We start from the raw sequence: 27,860 nt of genomic DNA on the forward strand, positions 1-27,860 counted from the left end.
TATTTTTTCATTACATGATTTTCAGATGGTTCCATATTTTGCATAATATAGCTGTAACATAATTTATTTACAGTATTCTACAGTTCAGTATTTTGATTATTTCTAGGTTAGCATAAAAAAATGGTGAAATGATCCTTTATGTATATAAACAAATATGCACTGTCCTGCTAATTTTCTTAGGGTAAATTTCTGGAAACAGAATTGTTTCATTAAAGAGTATTTGTATTTTTAAATATTTTTGAATGTTTCCAACTTTGAGTGTGTGTATATATATCAATATACGTATACATTTTAACTTTCGTTACATTTGATAGCCAAAAAGTTGTCTCATTTTAATTTGCATTTTAAACTATGACTGAATTTTACCCCATATGTCTATTAACATTTAGTATTTCTTTTTTTTTATCAGTTACACTTCTCTTTCTATTGAAGTCTTTTCACACACACACACATGCACACACACACACACATTCAAACATTCATATATACATGGCCTTAATCATTATGGCATTTTTCTTCCAGAGGCATCCACTAAATAGTTTATCAAATACTTTTGTATTGAATAAAAATAGATAGCTTGTTAAAAGATTTACTTATTTGTTCTAAGACTCTGAAGTTGTAGGATCTGAATTATTTCTTTTAATCTCCCTCAAGCTTATTGTTAACACCTGAGTGACCTGAGAATCAGCATTATACCTGAGATCTGTCAGGTACAATCATTTTATTATAACTTAAATCTCTTTCCTTGCTCAGACATTCTTAAGGTTCATTTTTAGAAATTAATAGTTTGTTTCCTCAAACTTCCCTTGTCCCTTTATGTATTAACCTTCTTTTGCTATTATTTTAGAAGTCATTCTTGATTTCTCATTCAGACAACAGGTTTTTTTTTTCCTGTGATTCTTTTCAAATTCTACAATGGAAAGAGATACACTAGTTTAGAAAAAACTTACTTTTAATTATAGTCGCTGAGAGACAGTTTCCTAGGTGCTGTACTTTTTCTCTATAATGACTCCAGTGTGCTTGGAATTCATCATTGTATGGGGATTAATTTTTGCTGGAAAGATGAAGTATAGATTTTTTTTACAACGTTTATAATTAAGAAAATTAGAAATATACTCCCTCAGCATTTCCAGGATATTAAAATGATTATTCTTCACATTTAAAAATTTTGAAGATTCCCTTTTAAACATATCTAAACTATCTTCTCAGCTTACCTAGTGTCTTTAAGATGTTTCTTAGTTAGACCTGTTCTCTGCAGCCAGTGTATCGGTTCCATCTCTTCCTCCGTTTCCACCACTGACTTCTGGAATCACAGTCCAGCTGTCTCATCTCACTTTTTAGCAAATCCAGGAGAAATCACTGGAGATGAAATTAAAATAATGAAATTCTCAGAGGATGTAAGACTTGAACCATTCCTTGAAGTGTGTCAGAGATTTGATTGGCAGTGTTTGTTGCCAATGCGGCAGAGTCCATCACATGAATTGATTAAAAACAGAAGAACTGGGGTTTCTAAGTACCTCAGCATCATACATAAAACCCTTCCAGGAAAAATTTATTTCCTAAATCAAGGCAAAATATTTATTGTAGAAGTGACCTGATATTTTAAAAATTTTGGTCAGTATTCTATGGTAATATATCCTGTAGTTAGTTCATTATATATTTTGAATATTAACCCCTCATCAGAAACATAGTTTGCAAATATTTTTTCCCATTCCATAGGTTGTCTTTTCCACTTTGTTAATGGCTTCTTTTGCTGTGCAGAGATTTTTAGCTTGATGTAGTCATACTTGTTTAGTTTTTATTGTGTTGCTTGTATTTTGTGTCATATCCAAAGAATTATCACCAAGGCCCATGCCAGTGAACTTTGGTCCTATGTTTTCTTCCAGGAATTTTATGGTTTTAGGTCTTACAGTTGTCTTTAATCCATTTTGAGTTAATTATTATGATTGCTGAAATATATGGATCTGGTTTTATTCTTATACATGTGAATATTCAGTTATCCCATTATCATCCATGGAAGAAACTGTCTTTTTCTTTAGAGAATATTCTTGATTCCCTTGTCCCTGATCTGGCCCCTAATAACCATTTCAACCTGCTCCACTTATATCGTACTTTTTGCTATTCCTCAAACATAACCTCTAATATACTCTTCCCTCAGTGTTACCATGCTATACTCACTTCTGTCTACCTTATTTTTTTTTTGTAATATATGTGGCAATTGTTTAAAATGAGCTTTCTAATTCTTTAAAACTATCTTATATTTCATAGGTGTATAAGCCATAGTTTATTAATCAGTTACTTGATTGGCATTTACATTGCTTCTGGCATTTTGCATGCATGTAAGTGTCTCTGCAGGATGAATTCCTTGAAATAGCATTGCTTGGTGAAGGAGAATATGCATTTGTAATTTTGATGATTATTCATAAAATTACTGTCTGAAGATTTGGTATCTATTTTAATTCCCATCTGCAATGTCTGGGGTAGCATTACATCTCAACCTATGAAAGGAATTATCACACTTCTGATCTTTGTAAATCTGATCTATAAAAAAGACATAATTTTTTTTCATCTTTTACTTGCATGAGGATGCATGTTTTCATGTGTGTGGAAATATCTGATATTGTGGCTTTTATCAGTTGATTGTTTACATCCTTTGTTTACTTTTCCTATTTCACATTTAAGCTCTATGAGTTATTTGAAATCAATTTTTATATATAATGGAGCTGGGGAGAAAGCTCAGCTTTCTCCCATATAAATATCCAATTGATTTTAATATCTTTTGTGGAAAAGATCATCATTTATTCATTTATTGCAGTGGCACCTTTGTTGTATTTCATATGATTATATATGTGTGGGTCTGTTTCTGAAATCTTTAGTCTATGTGTCTGTCCTTGTGATAATATCACCCTGTCTTAATCACTATAAATTTTATTTTATTTTTTTTTTAACTTTTTTTTTATAGAGGCATGTTTTATTTATTTATTTGTTTGTTTGTTTGTTTGTTTTGTTTATACAAGCACTGGGTACAGTCAGAAGCACGGGAGGGTGAGAGAATTCACCAGAGCCAGAGCGGGGAGCAGAGCAGGCAGAAGTACACTGCTGAGGGGAGCAGCGGGCGGCAGGAGAGGTCTGCGCGCCATGTGGGACCCTCCTCTGGTGGCCGGGGAGCAGCCGGGGATCGAACCGGCGCCGCAGAGGCCGCGGGCAGCTTCGCAACCCAGCGCTCAACCGCTGCGCCACCGGGGAGGCCCACTATAAATTTTAAATATCTGTTGATATCTGTTAATGGCCCTACCCATTTAATTATCTGTCATTCCATCACTACAAGGTATAATTTTAGACAATTAAAAATCTAGGATTTTGTAAATGGGATGTATACATTAGAGGGAGCAGAACTATAGGTTCTTTACAGATGTATTTGAATCTCGAGAATATGTGATTCTAAGTCCCTCTATGTATTTCTTCCTATATATGTTGCAAGAATCCCTCATGTGAATACCTAAATTTATTTTAGGGGATGAAGAAAGTGTGAATTAAAGCCATATTATTTCTCTGCTCTAAAACTAGAGTCCATTGCTTTGATTTTCCTTCCCACTCAACAAATATAGATGTCTGCACTCAGAACTTTCTTGAAAATAAAATTCTGTTTAAATCACATGAACAGAAAGACCAGATGTCTTTCTAAGATATGGTGTTAATGACATTAATATATGTCACTACATCATGTTTATTTTTTAGATGTTTGAAAGTTGAGAGGTAAATATACACATCTTGATATTTTTGAGATGATTGACTGAATTAATCATTGTTTTATTCAACAGGTGGGCTTTCAGAAAAGACATATGAATGGAGCTCAGAAGAGGAAGAGCCTGTGAAAAAGGCAGGGCCAGTCCAAGTCCTTATTGTTAAAGATGACCATTCCTTTGAGTTAGATGAAACTGCACTAAATCGGATCCTTCTCTCGGAAGCTGTCAGGGATAAGGAGGTCGTTGCGGTATCTGTTGCTGGAGCATTTAGAAAAGGAAAATCATTCCTGATGGACTTCATGTTGCGATACATGTACAATCAGGTATGTGAGAGGTGCTTTAAAAAGTTTTATTGCTCCTGTGCCTCTATCACTTTTTCATTTGGCAGTACCCAATATTTCCATTTTCATTTTTATGCACCCCAAATATGAACTAGTTAAATAATGCTATGATGTAGCCATTCAATCTTCAGTTCTTTGGACTCCAAACAATAGATTACTCCAAACAGAGACTCCTTTTATCGGAAGCCACTTTGCTCCATTTCCCTTAGTAAGGCCTTATTTTTTTACTCTTTAGGAAACAGACATGGCACAGAAATATGATTATAAATTTGTTACAGGGCTTAAAATGTCAAATATTTTTATCTTAACTTTTTTATAATAATCATTTCCCCCCAAATGTTATGACATTTTTCAAGTATACATCAAGAATTTAAAAGAATTTTACATATATTCTACCATTAACATTAATATTTTTGCTTCATCATGTGTCTCTAGTTATTCTTTTTTTCTTTTCATTCATCACCCCATCTACTTTTTTGGTTAATTTTAAGGTAAATTGCTGACATCAGTATACTTCTTCATAACTGTTTCAATATACATTACTTATTCACCTAGTATTCATTTAGTTTTTTCTTTCATTATAAAATTTATAATTCAATGCTCAAATCTTAAGTGCACATTCAATTTAATTATTTTTTTAAATGTATATGCCTATTAATCTTGCAATCCTATCAAGTATATGTTGTCATTATCCCAGAAACTTCCCTCTTTACTTTTCCCACTTAGTTCTCACCTTTATTCCACTCTCAGAGGCAGTGCATTTGAGACAACAATGTGGCAAAGAAGTGAGATATTAAGGGACCTAGGATAAACGAAAAGCAGAAGGATAGATTGGAGATTAGCATGGGGGGGAAATGCTTGGGAATGGAGAGCATACCACCCCCCCCATATATATCTTTTACCCACAGAAATTATGATGCCAGTGTGGATGTTGAGACAAAATATATAACAACCCAAACAAACTTTGTGTTATATATCTTTACTATCCACTTTGGATTGATCTTTCACAGTTGGAGTATTTTTGAGCAATTTTATAATGTTAACTTTGTGTCTTCTACCTCTAGCCTTAGTTCAGACAAATTAAGACCAGAAATACCAAAATAATTCAACTTTGAAAGCAAACAAAACCCTTACTATTCCTATTTCTAGCATACCAACATTAGTGTACTACTTATAAAGGTGGGAAAATTTGATTAAAAAATTAGCATATTTTCCATACTTTGGGATTATATAGTTTTAGGTATAGTTGTTTTTAACTGTTAAGTAAACATTAGAATACAATATTCAATAGGATTTGTGTTACTTGTGTTAAATAGAATTGGCTTAAAGTATACCAAATTTGTTTTCTTTTTCTGTACCTAGTATTAGGTGTCTCTCTACCTGTTACTCACTCCCTCCTTGCTCCAAACTAAAGCATTTGTGTACATTCTGATATAATGGGCTTTCTTATATCTTCCTTTCTTTTTGAAATGCTCTCCCTAAGTTTGCTGACTTGGAAAATCCCTAAACAACCCTCCATCACACCTCCTATGAAGTCTTCTTTTCAGATCAAAAGTTAATTCTTTCTTTTCCTATCCTTTCATTTATGTGTCATATATACTCCCATTTAGCATGTGAGTTTCCTTTGGTATAGAATGATATCTATGTATCCCCAGGAACTAGGATAAAGTATGGCAGACAGCTGCTCCTAATATAATTATTTTTTAGAAGAATAAAGTGATTATGTCAATGCAATAGATTTGCACATATGGTTTCCTTTTGACTAGAGGTGGAAGGCGATACAAACCAAATAAATTAATGAATGAAAGTGAAAAAATATACCACATATATATTTCCATATCAGAGACTTTCTTAATTTATAGGAATCAGTTGATTGGGTTGGAGACTACAATGAACCGCTGACCGGTTTTTCATGGAGAGGTGGGTCTGAACGAGAAACCACAGGAATCCAGATATGGAGTGAAATCTTCCTTATTAATAAACCTGATGGTAAAAAGGTATGATGCAAACTTCTAAAAGAAAATTTTCACTTGCAACAGTTCCAACTTTTCAGAATCCATGAAAATGCTCTTTTGAAAATTAATTTTATCCACTTGGCCTGTTTTCCTAATGACCAGGGTAGACGAAATAGTAGGGACAATAAAAGGCAGATCAAGAAGCTAATATCTATACTTTGCTTCAGTCCTATATGTTGGATTTCCAGGGGAAATTAATCAATACAGTATTGAGCAGCTAATTAATTTTTATTATAATTAATATTAATATTATAATTATTTTCATCTTCTCTGGTATTCATGGCACACATAAAAATTACCTATTAACTATTCATTGCTAATAGTTTTCTTTAGTTCTTATGGTGTTGAAATTATGGTAATCTAATGCCCTATATTTTCTATAAAATGTCAATAATATACTGTTTGTCTGTAGGTTGCAGTGTTATTGATGGATACTCAGGGAACCTTTGATAGTCAGTCAACTTTAAGAGATTCAGCCACAGTATTTGCCCTTAGCACAATGATCAGCTCAATACAGGTATGGAAAAAATAAATCATTTTGATAACTGTTTCTTTAAACATTATGAATATATATGTGTTTCTACATATGTATGGTAGTGAAATAACAGAAATGGTAAATAATATGTTACTTGGTTTAACTAGCATACAAGATCTTATGATTTCCATGAATAGAATTGTTGTAACTGTAGTCTAATTTCTTTTTTTTAAGATTTATTTATACATTCAAGAACTGGGGTACAAGCCAGAGATTACATTATCTTATTGATAACTTTTTCTGTTTCCACGATAAACTCAATAATATTAAATCTTAATATGTATGCAGACACATTGGGACCACCTATTATAAGTTATATTTAATGAAACAAGATTTATAAATGCAAAATTTTATTTTGCATACAGAGCTAGTGGAAACATTTCTAAATGTGAAAACATATGGGTGTTCATGACTTCTTAAAACATCTTAATGTATACTTAGGAAAATAGTTATCTTAAAAAATTCTCCTCCTCTTCTTTCCATTTCTCTTTTACTGCCTCTTTTAAAATGCTGCTTTTTAGATTATTGTAGGTTTTATAAATTGTCCTGAATGTCCTTAGAGATTTTTACTATATAGTATATTTTAGATACTTTCTATTTACTAGAGAGAGCAAAATGAGAGAGTGGTTATGATATAAAACATTAAAGAAAGGTAAGATTTTTACCAAGTTAGATAAGGCACTGTGGATAAGGTGAAAAGTCAAGGCTGAAATTATAAGTGAACAGAGAGAATGTAGCTAGTGAACCAACAGCCAGGGCATCGTGAGTGGTTAGGACCACCACAAGACGGTGGGTAGAAGAAGACTGAATTTTAAAGAAAGGATGCTAAAATAAAAGTTATTATTATAACCTGTGATTGACTTGCTTTTAAGCATATGCTTCTTAAATCAATGGGCCTTTAAAAAGCTTAATATCTGGGCCTCCCTGGTGGCGCAGCAGTTGAGCGCTGGGTTGCAAAGCTGCCTGCAGCCTCTGCAGCGCCGGTTCGATCCCCGGCTGCTCCCCGGCCACCAGAGGAGGGTCCCACATGGCACGCAGACCTCTCCTGCCGCCCGCTGCTCCCCTCAGCAGTGTACTTAGGTCCTTCTGCCTGCTCTGCTCCCCGCTCTGGCTCTGATGAATTCTCTCACCCTCCTGCGCTTCTGACTGTACCCAGTGCTTGTATAAATGATAAATAAATAAATAAATCTTAAAAAAAAAAACTTAATATCTATTTTCTTCATAATTGAGAATATAAGCTGTTTATATAAGCCAATTAAAAACCAGAGTGAATTTGAATTTCAATATTTATTACTTTGTATTTTACCTGAGGGCACTGAATATTTTCATTGAAAAATCTAATTCCTTAATAATAATTATTTTTATTATTTCTTGATAAATAATCTGTACATAAACATATAAACATCCTTAAATTTTCTTTGACATTACTTCTTATTCCCTCTTCCCAAAAAAAGAATGTCATTTTAATGCTGTGATGTGTTGATGAAACAATGCATATACATAAGGATATAAGCATGACATTCATAACTTCCATGTGATAAAATTTTCTGCAGACATGACTAAAACAATAAATTATGGAGAAGTCAACATAGTTTTTTAAGATAAATTTTTGTATTATGTGTGACTCATATTTATAGTGCTATTATTTGGCATGCTTATTAAGAGTGATTACTTTATTGGCCATTAAACTAGGTCATAAAATAATTTTAATATTCTCTATCCAGAGCAGGTGGCTACTGTATTTCTGGAACAATTTTATGATCACTGTTTATTGTCTGTTATGCTTCATTTACTCCTTTCTTATGGTCTTATATTTATAATTATACAACAATATATGTAGCAAAGTTTGACTTTGTAATTTTTTTTAGAAAAAGAGAGCAAGGTTTTTAAGATGATGCTTTTTTTTTTTTTTTTCTCATTTTGACTTTATTTCTTTATCAAGGTATATAACTTATCCCAAAATGTCCAAGAGGATGATCTTCAACACCTCCAGGTAACAATATGTATATTATTTATCTGGTAATCTTTTACATATTTGGTAATTTGGTAGCATGTGTAATGGAGCTTGAGGGTTTTCCTTCTATCTGGAAAACTTAATGACTTATAAAGACTTAGGAATATAAGCAAAAAGGAAATTTTCCTATTCCCAGCTTTCTTGTTCCAGCTCTTTATGATTAGGTTCTCAGCTTTCAAATTCCTTCATTTCTCTAAAGCAGCTTCTTACTAGCCCTGTGTATGTGAAAATATATGACAGAATATAATAGAGAGAGTCTTTGGTTTAAAAATTACCCAAAATGTGAAGTTGAATACTTAAGGTCAGGGATTTAGTAATTATTATGGTGATATAAACTATATGCCAAAATTTTTTCCCCATGGACCACATTATAAACCTAATAACTATAGAAACCACTTTTTAGGTCACATGCCTATGCTATCTGATGACAACTCACAGAATTCTATTTTAAATCTGAAAGAGACTTCAGTGGGACCTAACTTAGCTTTTTTATTTATAGGGTGAGAAAAATTTGGCTGAAACAAGGAAATGATTTGCGTAACTCATGTGGCTAATAGTGATGTAGTAGGAGTACAAATCTGGTCTTCTGACTTAGCTCAGGCTCAGTCCTCCTTCCACTCTTTAAGAATCATTTAAATTTCAAATAAATAAAAAGTCAGATATTTCCTAAATATAGCCCACATATCTGTAACATCCTGTGCTCCATTTCAGTTCATGCTGTTCTTGGTTACATAGCAAAATTTATTGTTCTCTTATAGTTTCCCTGTGCATGTTTTATAAAAAATTTTCCTTTCAATATTTTATTTTATCTTGGCTATAGGAGCCATATAGCAAAATGTGCAAATTTAACAGATAACAAAGGGTAGTAGAACAGGGTAATCTGTGATATATGAAATATCACATGGCGTTCACATCCAGCATTGTTCTCAACTATGTTTCTGGCACATCACGTTGACCATTTATGACAAATAGGCAACAAGCTGAATAATTGTTAGATGTTTCTTATAATAAACACAATTACTTTTTCAGGCACTTGTCACACACTAGCCAGTTACTTTCCAAATTTATGATAATGGTACTGTTTAGTATCAGTTAAGGGATTTATAAAAAAAAATACTGATCTAGGATTGATATCAACTAATTTTTTTTTTAAATCATAAAAATGTTCTTGTAAATGACAACATTTCAGCCTTCCTTAAAAGAGATAATGAATTCAAATTATGTTAATAGAAGATTCTAATGAGAGTATCTAATCTCTTGGCCAAATGCCTATTCGATATATTCCACACCTTCATTTAATCATCTAATCGTATGCTTAGTAACTACCCTTGGCTTTCTAGATTCCATAAATCCTGCAGGTGAGGCAGTGTAATTCTGTTGGAGTTATTCTAAGGGGACAAGAGATTGGAGAGCTCTGTCAGTATTCTTCCCCAGCTCTGTGAAACAGCTGTGGTTTGTTAACTTGTATATGAAGTGCATATATATTTGTTACTCTTGTACATGAAGTTTCCTGGGGACACCAGGAATCCACTTAACTAGTCTCAACAAAACTCTCCCCAGAGACCCAATCACAGTCACCCACTCAGGTCTGTGTTTTCCAAAACCTTACATTTCTGGCAACACAAAAACTGATAAGGTACCTTTCAATTGAGAGCAGAAAAAAATAGGAGAAGGCAGTGTATTTGATTACCTACTTTTAAGCCAAGTGCCTATATGCCTTTGTAATAATCCATGCCATTGTGCTATCAAATTTCTGCAGTCAACAACTTTTGTAAATATATCCTACATAGCTTATGGTTCTCTGATCTAATCTATTCAAGCTTTGCTTTGTGAAATTTCTTTTAACATATTTTCTTCTCCCTTACCTTCCCTACAAAAAAATCCTCCTATATTCTAGATAAATTAGTTTTAAAATGGAAAAGTATTGGCTTTAAAGTGGAAATATTTAAAAAAACGTATTTCATACCCTTAATTTTTAAATATCTAGTTACTGTCACTCTGCTTTATCTAATTCTTAGTTTTTTATAACTAAGGATTTGAGTATTATAATATTAATAATACAGTACTATGTTATAGCTAGGGAAAAATAAATGAAAGAAAGCCAATAAATAAAACATTGCAGTTACTAAAGTTTTCTCTCTCTCTCTGTCTCTCTCTCTCTCTCTCTCTCTCTCTCTCTCTCTGTGTGTGTGTGTGTGTGTTTTTCTTGTAGCTCTTTACTGAGTATGGCAGATTGGCAATGGAGGAAACTTTCCTGAAGCCATTCCAGGTGAGTGGCTATATAATGATGCTAAGTTAGTTTTAGAGACTCTAACTAGATATATTAATTAGTTGAGAGGGTCATGTTTCATCTCTCATTATTTATTTCATTCAAGAAGCACTCTTGAATACTGATTTAATGCTGTTTGATACAAGGTAGAGGTAAAACTGAGGAAATAAAATTTTACAAAATTATTTTAAAAAAAGAAGTAGGAAAATAAAAAGATGATTTAGATATCATGGTTCTCTCAAGAGTATCAGCCTTTCTCTCCTGAACCTAGAGATGTCACAGAAACCAGAAGAAAAATTATGAATTTTCTAACATAAAAGCTAAAAAATTAAGCATGTCTCCTGGGACAATAGGAAGTAGGTGCAAGCTACAGGAAAATCTGGAGAGAAAGGGTACTGAATGGGAGCAAATATTTTGGAGGTATCCTTTTCTTTTTTTATGCGTTGACCTGTGTGAACCATTACCTGCACCACTGCACTGACTATCAGAAGAACAGCAACCAGCTCAGCCTTTGCTGGGGTCAGCAGGATAACATCAGGATCATATCTAAGCTTGAATTGGGTGGTAAAGCAGGCTATCTGCCCTTTAATGCTTCCTTCTCCCTTTACTCCTCCTCATATACCAAGAACTAAGAGATATTAACTAAGCAAACAGTCCTTGGAAATAGTAACTTGGGGAAGATACAGATTTAAAGACCACAGTCTGACACCTTCAGTCTAAGCTTACCAGAGGGGGCTCAAGTTAAGTTTTAGAATTTAGCTTCTCTCCCCAGTTTTATCCTCAGCCACTGTGAGTAATGCCTCTAGGAGAATGAGAGCACCCAGGGAAACTGAACAAATGATAAGGCTCAGATGACAAGTAATTTTAAGCGGGTTATATTAGTTATCTATTGCCATATAACAAATTATCCTAAAATCACACTTATTACCTCACACAGTTTCTGAGGGTGAGAAATCTGAAGTGACTTACCATGGGCGATATTCACCTAAGGTCTCTTGAAGTCATGCTCAAGGTGTTGACCAGGGAGACATTTTCTGATGATTTGATTGGATGGTCAATTCCAAGTTCGATCACATGACTCTTGGCAGGAGGTTTCATGTCCTTTCCACATGGAACTATTCCATAGGGCTGCTCACAGCAGGTTTTCCACAAAATAAATAACCACATTGCAAAAGAGAGTGACCAAAAGGAAAGCCACAGTCTTTTTTATAACTTAATCATGGAAGTGAAAACATCATCTATTCTGGACTAAACACCATCCTGGAGGGATACTGTTATATGGGCATATTAAATATTCTTAAATTAGGTAAATGTATTAAGCTTTCAGTAAATGAAGACTAAGTAATATGGATCAGCCTTGCTAACAACAATCAAATACAGAGAGTTAAATATTTATCTGAATATATGAGCATTAGTAACACTGTAAATTGTTGAGATCCAAGGGAAGATAGAGCCCAAGGAAAGGAATGGGTACTAACGGAGAAGAAATGGGCTATCGAGCTATGAAGAGATATTAAAGACCTTAAATGCGTATTACTATGTGAAAAAACTACATTTGAAAAGACTACATACTGTATTGTTCCAACTATATAACATTCTGGAAAAGGTGTAACTATGGAGGTGATAAGATCAGTGGCTACAGGGATCAGGGGCCTGGGGTGGAGAAACAAATAGGCAGAACACGTAAGATTTTTAGGGAACTGAAAACACTCTATGATACTATAATGATGAGTAATTATATATTTGTCTAAATCCATAGAACGTACAATACTGAGTGTGAGCCCTGTGGTAAACAGACTTTGAATGATTATGATATGTCAGTGTATGTTCATTCTTGGTAAAACTGTCTAATCCTGGTGAGTCATTTTGATATTGGGGAAAGGTATACATTTGTAGTAGGAGCAGGCAATATATGGAAAATATCTGTACCTTTCTCTCATTTTAATTTAACCTAAAACTGCTCTAAAGAATCTTTAAAGATGTGTTATATAGTCACACAGTGCAATACTTCTCAGCTATAACAGGGGGAAAAAGATGAAATCCTGCCATTTGCAACAACATGGATGGACCTAAAGGGTAGTAAGCTAAATGAAATAACTTAGACAAAAAAAGACAAACACCATATGATTTCATACATGTGTAAATAAACAAAACAATTAAGTGATCAAAGTAAGACAAATATAGACTATAAGACCAAAATTATGGTTACCAGAGAGAGTAAAGAAGTAAAAGAGATTGATTGTATGGTGATGGATGGGAACTAGACTTTTGATGGTGAGTATAATATAGTATATACAGATATTGATTTACAGTGTTATACATCTGAAGCCTATATAATATTATAAACCAGTGTTATTTTTTATGTTTATTTTTTTGCTTTATAAATTTTTTTTATTTTTAAATTTTTTTATTCTTATTTAAATTTTATTTTTATATTCCCCATACAATTACAACCCCCTTATTTTGACTCCAAGCCCTCCTTTCCCCGCCCCCCACTCCCCATAGAGTGTCTCTGGTTCATAGTTGTTTGTTGATTTTGATATTTTCTTTCTTATAGTTATTCTTTTTCCTGGTCCCTCATTTAGGTTTTCTAGATTCCTGCTATGAGTGAGACCATCCAGTATTTTTCTTTTTCTTTCTGGCTTATTTCACTGAGCATGATCCCTTCCAGCTCCATCCATGTTGCTCCAAATTGCATGTATTTATCTTTTTTGAATGCTGAGTAATATTCCATGGTGTATATGTATCATATCTTCTTGATCCAGTCATCTATTTTTGGGCATTTGGGTTGTTTCCAAAGCTTAGCTATTGTAAATAGCTGCTGCTATAAACAGTGTAAATAGCTATAAATATTTACAATATTTATAGTGCTATAAATTTATAGTGCTATAAATATTGTAAATAGCTGCTGCTATAAAAAGTGCTGCTATAAACACAGGGGTGCAGGTACTCTTTGGAATTGATTATACCAGTGTTTTTTAAATAAAAAATCAAACCATTCAGAAATGATAAACTAAACTTAATTTTTTAAAAAAGGCAGAGGATATATAGAGAATTCTCTGGAAGGAAACCCGAATTGGCTAACACATTTGTGAAGGGATGTCAAGTCTCACTAGTAATCAGATAAAATAATGGGATACCACTTTTACACTCAATAGACAGATAAAAAAGTAGAACATGGAAGAACACCAAACAATAGCTAGGATTTGAATAAATGGCAACACTCAGACCCTCTTGGTAAAAGTGCAGATTGGAATAGCTAGACCCTATGGATCAAGGGTGATGTCCAAGGATATTCATTATAGCTTTGATAGAGTGGGAGTAGAAGGAAGTTGAAGGAAACTTAGTCTATTACTAGAGGAATGGTTACATAAAATATGAAAAGCACACTCTAGAATACTTTGTAATATCCAAAGGCAATGCACCAGCAGTAATTAGATTAGCATGAATAAGGTGTTAAAATTCATACTGAATTAAGTATGGAAAAAAATGTCTATAACATACTACTTATGATTATTTAGAACATTACAGACAGACATGATATAGATTTGAGTGGGTGTGGCTGTGAACACAGCTGAGGAATGGGAGTGGGGATCTGGGAAAAACATGATAAAGCAAGAAAGAGGCCTTTGCATGGAGAGATGATGGTATGTTTTGAGTCAAGGAGTATAAATCTCTTCCTTGAGTTTGGGGATGGGGTGGGTAGAGGAGATGAGATCAAATAAAACCAGTCCTGACTTGCAATCTGCTATATTGTTTACTATGCCAACTGGATACTGTTAACATCTTTTCTCTTAAAATCATTTGTCTGATTTTTTGCTTCTGTGAATCTGTTTCTTTCAAGGACCCATTGATAGAACACGGGAACAATATAAATTCTGGACAGGGATTTTAGGGCTTACCAGCAGATGTCACTACTTCTTACACTTTGCCAGATATTCTAAAACCAAAGAGAGAACAATTAATATGATCTGGTAGTAAACAAACAAACAAACAGTTATTTACTGACTAGGTAAAAAATACCATTGAACAGAAAAAAAACTTTAAGAGACTGTCACTTGTTGGTAAATTGTTGGTATTTTGAAATGTCAGTGAAAAGATAATATTGGCTGAATGAGTCAGCAATGACTTTAAACAGGTTTGGACTTGTAAATCCAAGTATCTGAAATTGAAATTAAAATCATTAAGTAAGAAAAGTGGCTTCCAAAACCATTTAATAATATTTGAAACTAAAGCAATCAAATTCAAAACAAAAATACTACATATCATAAAATTAAAAGATAAAAATTAACTATATTTAAGTCTCAGAATGTAAGATGTCAGCAAAATAGTTCACATGTAAATTAGAAAAAGCATATGGAAAAAAATTCAAAGTAAAATAACTTTTAAATAAAAGTTCAATTTATTCAGTAAGTTTTTTCTTTCTTTCTTTTTAAAAAGCAGGTCATGCCTATGTTCTTTTTCTGAGAAGATAGTTTATTTTATTAGGATAAAATTGTAAGCTTTTTAGGAAAATTAGGAAAAATTGTAAACTTGCTTGAGAAAGTAAGGTGAGGAATAAGGAAATAAAAAGAAACTTTGTACTAAAATTAAACTAAATTTAAGAAAAATGAAATATTCTTTACTCAGAAACATTGAAGTTATTGATAATAAATAAGGTCTAACTCAGGCAGCAAAAGTCAGGACAATTAGCAAGTTAAATGAATGCTGAATTAATAGGTTAGTTTCTTTTTTTTTTTAAGATTTATTTATTTATTTATACCAGAACCGGGGTACAGGCCAGATGCGCGGGAGGGTAAGAAGATTCACCAGAGACAGAGCTGGGAACATAGCAGGCGACTGACGAAGCACACTGCTGAGGGGAGCAGTGGGCGCGACAGGAGAAGTCTGCTGCGCCATGTGGGATTTGAACTGGCGCTGCAGAGGCTGGGGACAGCTTCGCAGTGCGGCTGCTCAACTGCCTGCGTCACCAGGGGAGGCCCTAGTTTGATTTTTGAACCCAAAAGCTAGTTTATACAAAACAAACAATGCATATTATTATATTTTCAAAAGACTACTAAATAACAATAGTTAAAAACTATATTGAAGGGGGCTTCCCCGGTGGCACAGCGGTTGAGCGCTGGGTTGCGAAGCTGCCCGCGGCCTCTGCCGCACCAGTTCGATCCCCGGCTGCTCCCCGGCCACCAGAGGAGGGTCCCACCTCTCCTGCCGCCTCAGCAGTGTACTTCGGTCCTTCTGCCTGCTCTGCTCCGTCCCACCTCTCCTGCTCCCCTGAGCAGTGTACTTCAGTCGTTCTGCCTGCTCTGCTCCCTGCTCTGGCTCTGGTGAATTCTCTCACCCTCCCGCGCTTCTGACTGTACCCAGTGCATGTATAAACAAACAAACAAACAAATAAATAAAACATGCCTCTATTAAAAAAAAAAAAAAACTATATTGAAGTGTAAAGTTGAGCCAGAGGTATGTTGTTAAATGTTTACAACAAACTGGGAAAGAGGGAGGAGGTGGATCTGATTTGTAGCATTTGCTGATTTCTGTGATGTAAATATTCCAAGCTAGCAACATGCCCAATGACTTTAAATTCTTCACATTTTAACAACTGCTCTTTGCAAGTTGTTAAGAGTCAGCTCTGAACTATTTAGCACACCCAGGAAATGTAATCCCCATTAAGACATCACACAGCATTCTCTACATGACAGTACTTATTTTCTCACTTGCTTTGCCCACTATGAAACTTTGTCTTTAGTATAATAACCTAGAGCTACTTCATCATTATAACTATTATAAAATCAGTAATTTCTTTAGCGTCTCTTCCTTAGGACTTCAAAAGGTTTGAAAATGACTAAATATATTTCTATTAATTATTATTGTATGTAACACCAATGCACATTTTACAAGGACTTTGGACAATAATTTCCAGTTTGCTATAAGAACCTGGTGAAAAGATCTTGTCAGTTGTGATAGGAGACTTATCTCTATTTTGGTCTATGAATTTTTCTTCTTTGGTCATTTGGAATTTTACAGCCCAAACCTGGCCCCACATTGCCTTGCATTGGAAATACTGAAAACTTGAGTTTGGATCCTTATTACTAATTGTATGAATGTTTCAGATTGTTAAGACATTTGAATTCACTTTAAATGAACTGTTTCATTTACAGACTGGGTTTCAAGACCCTAGAAGTTTGTCTTCCTCTAATGCTCTCTCATAAATGAGTCATTAATGACTTACTACTTCAGGAATGGTTCATCATCCCTTGTGTGGTTCTACAGTTTTCCCTATGTATGTTTATCATGCATGTCCTCTCAAATATGCTGGGCTGGGCTGGCAAGTATTTCATTGTCCTATAGTGTGGTCATAACAGTAAGTTTCCTATTGGGTCTGAGCTAAAAACTATTTTCCACAGTATGTTGGAGAGTAGACTCTAGGAAGCCTCTTTGTTACACCAGCCCAGAAGTTTACTCTTTAGCTATCTCATGACCTCTAATTAATAGGCTATAAAGAATTACTAAAGTATATTCTCAAGAATCACTTGAATGAATTTTTTCAGACATACATTTACCTGTGGTTTTTCTACATGGTGTATGGTATATTTGTAGACCCGTCAAAAGAACCTATTTTATCTATAAGTAAACTTAAATATTAGCCACAAAATTGCTGAACCCTGGTCACTTTAAGCCAGAGCCCTAAATATATCCAATTATTCCTGGACCTCTCTGAGGTATTGGAGCCCTAAGATTCACGGACGGGAACTCTGAGATAGATTGATATGGCTAACAGAGAAGAGATGGGCCTTTGAGAAGTTTGCAGCCTTAGTTATATGGCAAGATATTTTAGGAACCTGAATTGGGATTACCTGGGGAGTTTATTAGACAATTTATGTTTCTGAGCTATGCCCCAGTTCTAGTGAATCAAATCCATGTTCTAAGACCTAGGAATCTGCATTAGCATGGCCATTGCTAAAAAATATTTGAGGACTGAATTAGCAACTAGGCTCATCATGGCAAAGATCATCTATGATAGGAGAGGTTCTGGTGACAGAGATATGGGGTGCCATTTCAGTGTGGTTTGTAATTAAAATTTTCTCATAATGGGAAAATAAGAAAGACCAAAAAAAAAAAACAAAACCTTTCCTGTACAGGAACTTCAATTCCCTTTTCTGAAGTGTTATTTCATTCTTGAGCATATGCCTTAGGACTGTTTACATCTATCCTCTTCTCTTTTATCTCATCTTTAAGTACTCCACCTTTTTGATAGTGAATTCATTCAAGTTTTCTCCAATAGCATTAACCATTTTCATGTATCTAAAGGCCCCTAACATTCTAGGCCTTTGACTAAGCATGTACACACACACACACACACACACACTCATACGCAAATAGTAGCTATATGAAGTGATGGATATGTTATTGTGACACAAATAGTAGCTATATGAAGTGATGGATATGTTATTGTGTAATCATTTAAAATATATATGTAATATCAAATCACATTGTACATGTTAAACTTATACAATGTTGGGCCTCCCTTGTGGTGCAGGTGGTTGAGCACAGCACTGTGAAGCTGTCCGCAGCCTCTGCAGTACTGGTTCGATCTCTGCCAGCCAGGGAGATACCCACATGGCATGACAGACCTCTCCTGTCTCACCCGCTGCTCCCCTCAGCAGTGTGTTTCCGTCGGTCTGCCTGTTCTGTTTCCCCATTCTCTCTCCGGTGAATCCGCTTACCCTCCCGCACATCTGGTTTGTACCCCCGTTTTTGTATAAAAATAAATACATCTTAAAAAGAAACTTATACAATGTTATATATAAATTATATCTCAAAGCTGGGATGGGGGAAATTTTGAATCCTCTCTGTGAGATAAAAGTGAAACTAAATTCTTCACCTTCGTTCTGGTAGAGATGCAATTATTAGTGAGCAGTTCAATACATGCCAGTTTTAAGATAAAACTGAAGACTGCTGGAAAGGAAGAAGATGCATATAATAATGTACAACTATATGAAGTTAATCCTTCATAAAATGGAATGTAGGAATTATTTTATTGTAGTTTACTTAATCACATTTAAGAACCCTTTATTCCCATGATTTAAGAATCTGCAGAATTTAATTCATCTGCAGAATAAATTCTTCGCTAGAGATTTCAACTACTTTGAAACAAATCCTAGATCAAATATCTATGAAGACTGTAACTGCTAAGTTATACCAGAGAAATGCATGACTTCACTGAAAAAATGATTGTTGTTTGCTTGCTTGCACTATAAATCAAAGGAAAAGTTATGATGGTAGGGCTGTGGAAAAGGACAGCTATCTGAGAAAGCCATCTTAATTCATGTTCTATTCAGAGAGAAATTTAGGTGATCAGAGAGTTGTATGAATTGAAATACTCATCTGGCTACACAGAATTAAAGTCAGGATTCTCCCAATTTCCACATGTAGGGACATGAAATGTTTAGAAGACCAATATAACCACAATTTATTGAACACTTATTTTGTGCCAGGTTCTATGCTGTGTGTTTCGTACATTATTCAAATGAATGTTCATTACAGTTCTACAAAATAAATAATGTTGATATGACTGATGAGGAAACACTGAGGCTTAGAGGACCTAAGAAACTTGTCCTCAGTCATACGTATCTTTAAATTGCAGAGCTAGCTTTCAATCTAGGTCACAGAGTCAGTCCTTGCACTTAATGACCATCCTTTAGTGCCTCTTCTTCCTCCTACCCTGGACACCAATCCAGCTTTATCTTGTGGCCATCTACCTAACTAAATGATAAATGCCTTAGAAGCAACAACTTTGGGTTTGCTTTTTTTTTTTTTAAGATTTATTTATTTCTGCATACAAGAGCTGGAGTACAGGCCAGAGGTGTGGGGGGTGAGTCAATTCACCAGAGAGAGTGGGGAACAGAACAGGCAGATTGACCCCAAGTACACTGCTGAGGGGAGCAGTGGGCAAGCCAGGAGAGGTCTGCTGTGTCATGTGGGTTGCTCCCTGGCTGGCCGGGGGATTGAACTGGTACAGCAGAGGCTGTGGACAGCCTCATAGGTTGTGTCTTAACCCTTGCGCCACTAGGGAGGCTCTGGGCTTGCTTTTTAAAACCTAGAGCACCTGCTTTTCATCAAGCAGATGTTCAATTAATGTTTGCTAATTATAGTATTATATACATATTTGGGATTATATATATACATAGATTACTCCTAGGATGCTTTATAGATATTTTAAATTAATTAGACAAGGATTCAACTGTTGGCGAGGAGCATAAGCCTTGACCACTGCATCAAGGGACAAAGCAAAATATATGCAACAAACTTTGCACAAGTTGTCAAAAAAAGAAAGCTGATCAAACAGGAAAAGCATAATTAGATAAATGGCAAACATATATACTGAATGGTGTGCTTCCAAACCAGAAGTTCTAATAACCTTATATTAAAAAATGTCTAATTATATATCAGATGACTATTTCCAAAACTGAAGATTGAAATACCCTATACAAAGACTTTGAACTTAAACGTTCAATGGGTTACAAAATTCTAGGATAAATTAATCAGCAACAAGAACTCATATTAATCACAAATCAGAACTCATATTTTGCTGAGACAGTTGTACATGGAAGTAAGTTTTAAGAACAAATGAAATTTGAGAACAAAGGCCAAGGCGAATTCACATGTTAGAATGAGAGTCACAGAGAGTGCTGTCACTTGAGGGTGTTCAAAACTATTTCAATGAGACTTTCAGAATTGTCAAGGATTAAACCATCACTCAAAATCATGTGCAAAACCCAAAGCTGAATTTTTGCCTTATTAAGTAAAAAAGAAGCTTTGCTGGTGAGGCATAGTCTCATAGATCACATCAAACTAATGATTACAAGTAGGATTTAGGGGCTGTTTTGGAATTGCATGATTTACAGAGGCAAGAATGGGTCAACATCAGTTTTAAAGTTTTTTGTTGTTGTTCAATATAGAAGCATATTTTGTGCTGGTTATACAGGCGAGGGATCGGTTGATAATCAACCTCAGTGAATTTTTTTGAAGTGGATCTCTACTTCTCAGCAGACTTTTAAAATATGAAGCTGTCACTGATTGGTTGACGTTCAGTGGGCTGTTAGTTAGACAGCTTTAAAACCAGTTCTGGTGTTTACTTGTTACCTGAAACTGAAATTAATAGACTAGGCAGGTTATAAGCCATCTTGGGTGAGGTTAGGGATTGCCAACGGTGGAGGGGGCTCAATGAACTGGGATGAATGAATTATTGGTTCTTTGATGATGGGCATGTATGGTACCAATTTGAACCCATCCAGACTCCTACTAAAACATAAAATATTATAAGCCAACAATACTTCAATAAAAACTAAATTTAAAAAAGAAAAAAAACAAACTGGGTATTTGGTAGCTATACAACTGTAGCTCAATTAAGTCTTTACCTAGGTGTTTGAGTATTTTCACTTTTATAGTGGAGGTAGACATAAATTTAGCATTATATTTCAAATAAAATTTAGTATAAGCTTTTTATACTGACATAATCACATTTACTGATATATTCCACATTTATATTTATAGTTATGTAATATACTATTAATATGCCATAGTCTGTACAGCCATTTCTCAATAGTTAACTATTTAGATTTCTTCCCAGTCTTAACTTTTACACATAGTACTACTAAAAGACTCCTTTTGAATAATTTCCTAAAGGTTATAATATCCAAAGGATACTTAACAAAGGTTATCATGTTTTCATGTTTAAAAATATACATATGATCATTATAGGATATGGACAGCTTAGTTCTATCATTTGCCTAGTAGTCTGGCTGATTTCATTTTCCAAAAGTATGACTTAAAATCTTTTTATCTGAGCACATTAGAGTTATCCATGTTTTTTATTGTTTCTCTACCTATATGCATGGCTAAATAAAAATTCAGCAGCGTGGAAAGATTGGATTTGAAGAACTGAGATTCACAGAATTCTGTGTACAAGCATTAACTTAGGAGAGAGTGGGTGAGCTGTAGTTTGTTCATACCAGTTCATGAGAGCTAAATATTCGAGAATTATATAAGCCAATCATTAAACTGTTAGTAGCTTCAAATCAGCCATGGTGGACATATTTGCACCACAAAAATTGGCAAATGCTACAAATTAAGGCATTTTGTTGTTGGTGTTGGGGATTCAGTTTACTAGCACTTCACTGGATGGCGGGATCAGGAAGGGAACTTGGGAATTTGAGTACTATGTAGAGATAGAATAGATTGTTGATTTGAAAAAAATAAGAGTTTAGGGCCTCCCCGGTGGCGCAGCAGTTGAGCGATGGGTTGCGAAGCTGCCCCCGGCCTCTGCAGCTCCGGTTGGATCCCCGGCCACCAGGTGAGGGTCCCACATGGCGCGACAGACCTCTCCTGCCGCCCGCTGCTCCCCTCAGCAGTGTACTTCGGTCCTTCTGCCTGCTCTGCTCCCTGCTCCGACTCTGGTGAATTCTCTCACCCTCCCACACTTCTGACTGTACCCAGTGCTTGTATAAATAAATAAATAAATCTTTAAAAAAAAAAGTTTATATTTCACACATGGTTTTCATATGTCAACTTGGGAAGATGCCTGTTAAAGACCAAGAAAATTGGGGTGCATTTAAAAATTTCTTTTCTGGGCTTTGCTATATATAGTTTGAACTTCTTATTATGAGCATGCATTTGTACCATTTCTATTAAAACAAAATAATTTGTTTTTAAAAAGGTGAACCATAGCCATCATAAAGGAAGACTCATAGGATTATATTGTACATAAAATCTGATTACACTTCATGGTGCCAGTCAGTCAGTTTGAGGCTATTTCTGTCTCTCATTTCCTGTGATGTGTGTTCATCTTAGTTTGAAGACAACTTTCTGCTCACAAGCAGTAGAAATAGGCAGGATGATCTCATAGGGGAGAGACTGCTCAGAAACTTTCAAAGGTTTCATGTGTGCTTTTTAATTCTATAATGTGGGAAAGACACTATTCAAGTAACTACAATATCGTTCAGTAAAAAGCAAGGGGAGGCAATTAAGAGTCCCTTTATCAATCCTCTTTTCTTATCATTTTTTAGAGTCTGATATTTCTTGTTCGAGACTGGAGTTTTCCATATGAATTTTCATATGGAGCTGACGGCGGCTCGAAATTCTTGGAAAAGCGCCTCAAGGTTTGTTAGTTTAAGTGCATAAAATTTTTGCCAGTAGTAATCTATAATTATTTTTGTTGAATGATTTGCTAAATACTCAGCAGCCATAATCTCATTTGACCCTCATAGTATCACTATGAACAAGTGAAGATTGATATTTTATAAAATACTTTGTTATAATTTTAAATATTATCAATAAGTATAATGCAAAAATTCTTTGGTAGAATATCTGTAAGCTAATGATTTATTCATAAATATAAAACTTTAAAATAATTAAATCAGTTCATAACTGAGAGTGAAAATATATGGAGGTTGCTCAAAAAGTGAAAAATAGAACTACCATATGATCCAGCTATTCCACTTCTGGTATTTAATCCAAATGAATCAAAAGCACTAATTAAAAAAGATGGGCACCTTTATGTTTACTGCCACATGTATTTATAATAATTAAGATATGGAAATAATTGTGTCCATCTATGGATAAATGAATGAACAAATTGTGATACACTCACACACACAATGAAATATTGTTCACCCACAAAAACGGATGAAGTCTTGTCATTTGTGACAATATGAATGAATCCTGAGGGCATTACACTAAGTGAAATAAGTCAGACAGAGAAAGGCAAATACCATATGATTTCATTTCAATGTAGACTTTAAAGAAACAAAGGCAAAAAGTAGGCTCATAGATACAGGGAGCACAGGTTGCCAGAGGTGGGGGATTTGAGGACAGGAGAGAAATGGGTGAAGAGGATGAAAAACTAAAATTTCCAGTTATAAAATAAATGTCATAGGATATAATACGTAACTGATGGCTACTGTTAAGAACACTGTATCACATATGTGAAAGTTGCTGAGAGAGTAGATCTTAGAAGTTTTCATCTAAAGAAAAAAAATTGTAACTCTGGGGACAGATGTTAACTAGGTGTATTATGTTGATCATTTTGCAATATATATAAATATTGAATCATTATTCTGTTAATACATACCTGAACTAATATAAAGTTATATGTTGGTTATACCTTAATGAAAAAGTCAATTAAACAGAAATACCTAATTTTAAAATTCTTGAAGTCAATCTTAGACCATTTTGTTAAGAATTTATAAAGTGAAATTAGAAGAGTTTCCACTTTCTAATGAAATGATGTTGAACATTGAGTTGTTTACATTGAAAAAAATCACAAAAATATCTACTAGGAAATCAGGGGTGGTGGAAATGACATTTTTAAAAATTTCTCTGATAATTGGGATCTCTGAGCTTACCTTTTTCAGGTTTATTGTTGCTTTTAGGGTAGTGTGTACTACTGTAAAGAACAAGTAAAAAAGGGCAATTTAGCTCACAAGTAAACAGTTAACTATTCAGATACATTTCTAGAATTTAAATGTACACCTACCAGGTGCCAAGAGGTTATCCTGAGTATCACCTGAAAAAAAAGTAGGAGTATACTTTTTATTCTGGTCTTTTGTGAATACTTTAAGTTAAAATACAGATTTGTAGGAACTAGAGTAAAATTCCACTCATTTGTCCTTCAAATGGAAGGCCCATCTGATTTATCATAGGAGTAGGCATTTGTTCATTGTAGTAATTATATGTATGCTATACTTAGATATGACTTGTATGGCAAATTCACCCAAGACTTTGTTATTTCTTGTCATATCATTTTTATCATTGTGGGTACAGGTAAACATAGAAAATATGTCACAGAATTCTTGTGAAGTCTGATTTATATTTAAAGTGCTTTAAACTTCAAAATAATTTACTGCAGGTCTCAGGGAATCAGCATGAAGAACTACAGAATGTTCGGAAACACATCCATTCTTGTTTCACCAAAATTTCCTGTTTTCTGCTACCTCATCCTGGCTTAAAAGTAGCTACTAATCCAAACTTTGATGGAAAATTAAAAGGTTTGTCTGTCTTTAATGAATATGTATATATCCCTTTTGTCAGGCTATAAAAGTGTGATTTTAACTAGTGGTCTTATAGCTGCTAGTTTATTTTATCTACTTATGTAAGGCTGACGATATCACAATGTCAGGAGATTGGAATCCTGGATTGGTGTGAGAGGTGAACTCTGAAATTCTGAGGATGCTGAGTATTACTGTGATTGACAAAATAGGTGAAATCCTGTGTTCACCTGGGAAACAGCAACCCTCACCCTCTCAATGAGAAATACTCCTTAAAGTCTTCCTGTTTAATTTTCCTTATTTATGTTAAAGGGGAAAAGATAGATGTCTAGATTATTGGAATATCTGCATTACTATTCAATTAGAAATTGAAAGAAATACTGCATAGTAATGAATTCAAGCTCTTTAAAACATCTACTGAAGAATTTAATTATAAATTGTTGAAATTTCACTAAAATGAAATCTCCTGAACACCAGTTTCTTAAAAAAGCTAAAACCACTATTTTTCAAATAGTAAATTCTAATAGTATATAATTATCTTTTTTTTTTAAACATTTATTTCTTTATTTATACAGCACTGGGTACAGTCAGAAGCGTGGGAGGGTGAGAGAATTCACCAGAGCCAGAGCAGGGAGCAGAACAGGCAGAAGGACCGAAGTACACTGCTGAGGGGGAGCAGTGGGTGGCAGAGGAGATCTGCATGCCATGTGGGACCCTCCTCCAGTGGTCAGAGAGCAACCAGGGATCGAACCGGCGCTGCAGAGGCTGCAGGCAGCTTCACAACCCAGCGCTCAACCGCTGCGCCACTGGGGAGACCCTATAATTATCTCTTAAACACACATGACTAATGTTTTAAGTTTCCAAAGCAACTCAATTTATAAAAAAAATAAAAGTAAGGAGTGGTGGAGGGTAAGGGTTAATCTTTCCTAATGGCTTATCACCGGTCCTAGTTAATTGTTTTGTAGTCAATTCAAAGTAGTACAAACACATTTCTGACTTTTTAACTTATAAGCCTAGCATTGAGTATACACCACTCAGTTTAGACATTTGCTTAATTTACTGTGGCCCTTCGGCTATATCCCTGGGTTAGTAAGACAGTGGCATAACAAGATGTTTAGCCCAACTGTAATTAAAGAGATTTAAAATCACTTTTTAAAAAGGACAAAGTAACTTCTATTCAGTTTTAAGGAACTGGCAGGTTTGAAAACCAAATGTGTTTTTTGTCTTTTGTATCAATAGTGTTTACTCTAATGTTCCTTATATTTAACTACAACATTAGTATTAGAGGGAGAACTCAAAATTTCTCAATCATCAGCACTGTTTTTAAGAATGTTTTAAATTATCTTTATACAACAGAACAGGTATCAGTAAGCACATATTAAATGCATGAGTTACAGATTCCTTTAAATTTTACTGTCATATACATTTTAACCCACTGGTGAGCACACAGACCTCTCAATACTGTGCAATTACCTAATGTCTTCAATGTATTTTTTTTTAAAGATTGATTTATGCATACAAGAATGGGGTACAGGCCAGAGGTGTGGGGAATGAGAGGATTCACTAGAGACAGAGTGGGGAACAGGCAGAATGATGGAAACACACTGCTGAGGAGAACGTGAGTCAGGAGAGGTCTGCTGCACCATGTGGGTATCTCTCTGACCAGGCATCAAACTCATGCTTCAGTGGCTGCAGATATCTTCATAGGTTGCATTTTAACCCCTTGCATCACCAGGGAGGCCTGTCTTCAATGTATTTTTAAATAAATTACATAAAGAGAGAGATTCTACAAGCCTTTCTTTATTCTCTGGAGTTGGAGAGCAATAAACAGGCAGAGGAGGGGCAGGCCTTCAACAACAGTCCTTTATTGGAATTAGAAAAGTATTCTGACTTGTTCCATTCCTAGCTACTGGCAGTGGTAATCACTGTTACATTACCATTTGTTCATGGTCACTTACATTATTGCAGTTATCTTACTACCTTCTGGGTTATTTAAAACTTATTATGATTGAATTTAGTTGCTATTAATAGCTTCCCTTGTAGGAAATAAAAAGGACCAAACGTGCTGAATCACATTCATTCATGCTACATTCAACCAGCTCTTACCAAGTGCCTACTAAATACTTCCCTGAACATTCAATCTTTTAATGGTTACCTTTTTTTTTTGAGGTTGCTCTGTTATATTACCAAATAAAGAGTGATTCAAGTATCCACATAAATTGTGGAGCTGCTTCTTTGCTCCAGTTAAGACTGGATTAGTACATCTCTATAAGTTGATCTGAACTGATATTCTGGGTCATGTGTTTAGTATGTTCAACTAAAATTATAAGCGCATGTTATAAATATGTTGTTCATGTTTTCTAAATCCAAAATTGAAATATCTATTATCTACTATTGCCTCCGTGAGAACAGTTACAAATTATGGCTAATGTGATCTTCAGAACACATTTTAAATCCAAATGTGTTGTTACATGCTAGTTATTCAGTGATAATTCCCACATTGCTAGTGCATTAGATACACAAGTGTATCTTATTCTATTCCAATTACATAAGGAAGTTTGGGGGAGGGGGTGATTTAAGTACATGTTTTGAAAACAATTTTAATGATTTTATAAGGAGAAGGCTTTTAGTTTTATACAGAAATTCAGGAAGAAGTAATACATTCTAGATATGGCAATTCTCTACTAATGTTCAAAAAATCATAAAATTATAAAGCAAAAAAGAAACCTCTTGGTGTAAGTGAATGCAGACACATAGCAGGCAACAAAACACAACATGGGAAGAATATAGTAAACAATACAAATACCTGCATTGTATTTCAGTGATTACTGGTAACTAAAAAGAAAAGCATAATAATAAATTTAAATAAAATCTATATAGTGTAACGAATATAAAAAT

The 27,860-nt window shown here is 34.5% G+C and overlaps 1 protein-coding gene and 1 long non-coding RNA gene across 8 annotated transcripts in view; one reads left to right on the forward strand and one right to left on the reverse strand.

The window, feature by feature from the left end:
* The window catches only part of ATL1 (atlastin GTPase 1), a 53,167-nt gene that overhangs the window by 15,982 nt on the left and 9,325 nt on the right, over nt 1-27,860 (forward strand). For all 7 annotated transcript variants that reach the window (XM_054690303.1, XM_037503301.2, XM_037503304.2 and 4 more), the window contains 7 exons: nt 3,822-4,069; nt 5,950-6,084; nt 6,515-6,619; nt 8,580-8,630; nt 10,864-10,920; nt 22,983-23,075; nt 24,824-24,962. In XM_054690303.1, the coding sequence (XP_054546278.1) occupies nt 3,822-4,069; nt 5,950-6,084; nt 6,515-6,619; nt 8,580-8,630; nt 10,864-10,920; nt 22,983-23,075; nt 24,824-24,962 (828 nt within the window). The remainder of the gene's footprint in view (nt 1-3,821; nt 4,070-5,949; nt 6,085-6,514; nt 6,620-8,579; nt 8,631-10,863; nt 10,921-22,982; nt 23,076-24,823; nt 24,963-27,860) is intronic.
* Nucleotides 960-27,789, reverse strand: LOC119239077 (uncharacterized). The gene is made up of 8 exons (XR_005123740.2): nt 27,769-27,789; nt 24,452-24,481; nt 24,321-24,361; nt 14,823-14,860; nt 11,890-12,048; nt 4,821-4,889; nt 1,215-1,359; nt 960-1,054 (listed from the first exon to the last, which is right to left on the reverse strand). It is a non-coding gene; the product is annotated as an uncharacterized LOC119239077 (long non-coding RNA).

The sequence above is a fragment of the Talpa occidentalis genome, unplaced genomic scaffold (genome assembly GCF_014898055.3).
Source record: "Talpa occidentalis isolate TD23 unplaced genomic scaffold, MPIMG_talOcc4v2.1 talOcc4.11, whole genome shotgun sequence".
Lineage (NCBI taxonomy): Eukaryota > Metazoa > Chordata > Mammalia > Eulipotyphla > Talpidae > Talpa > Talpa occidentalis.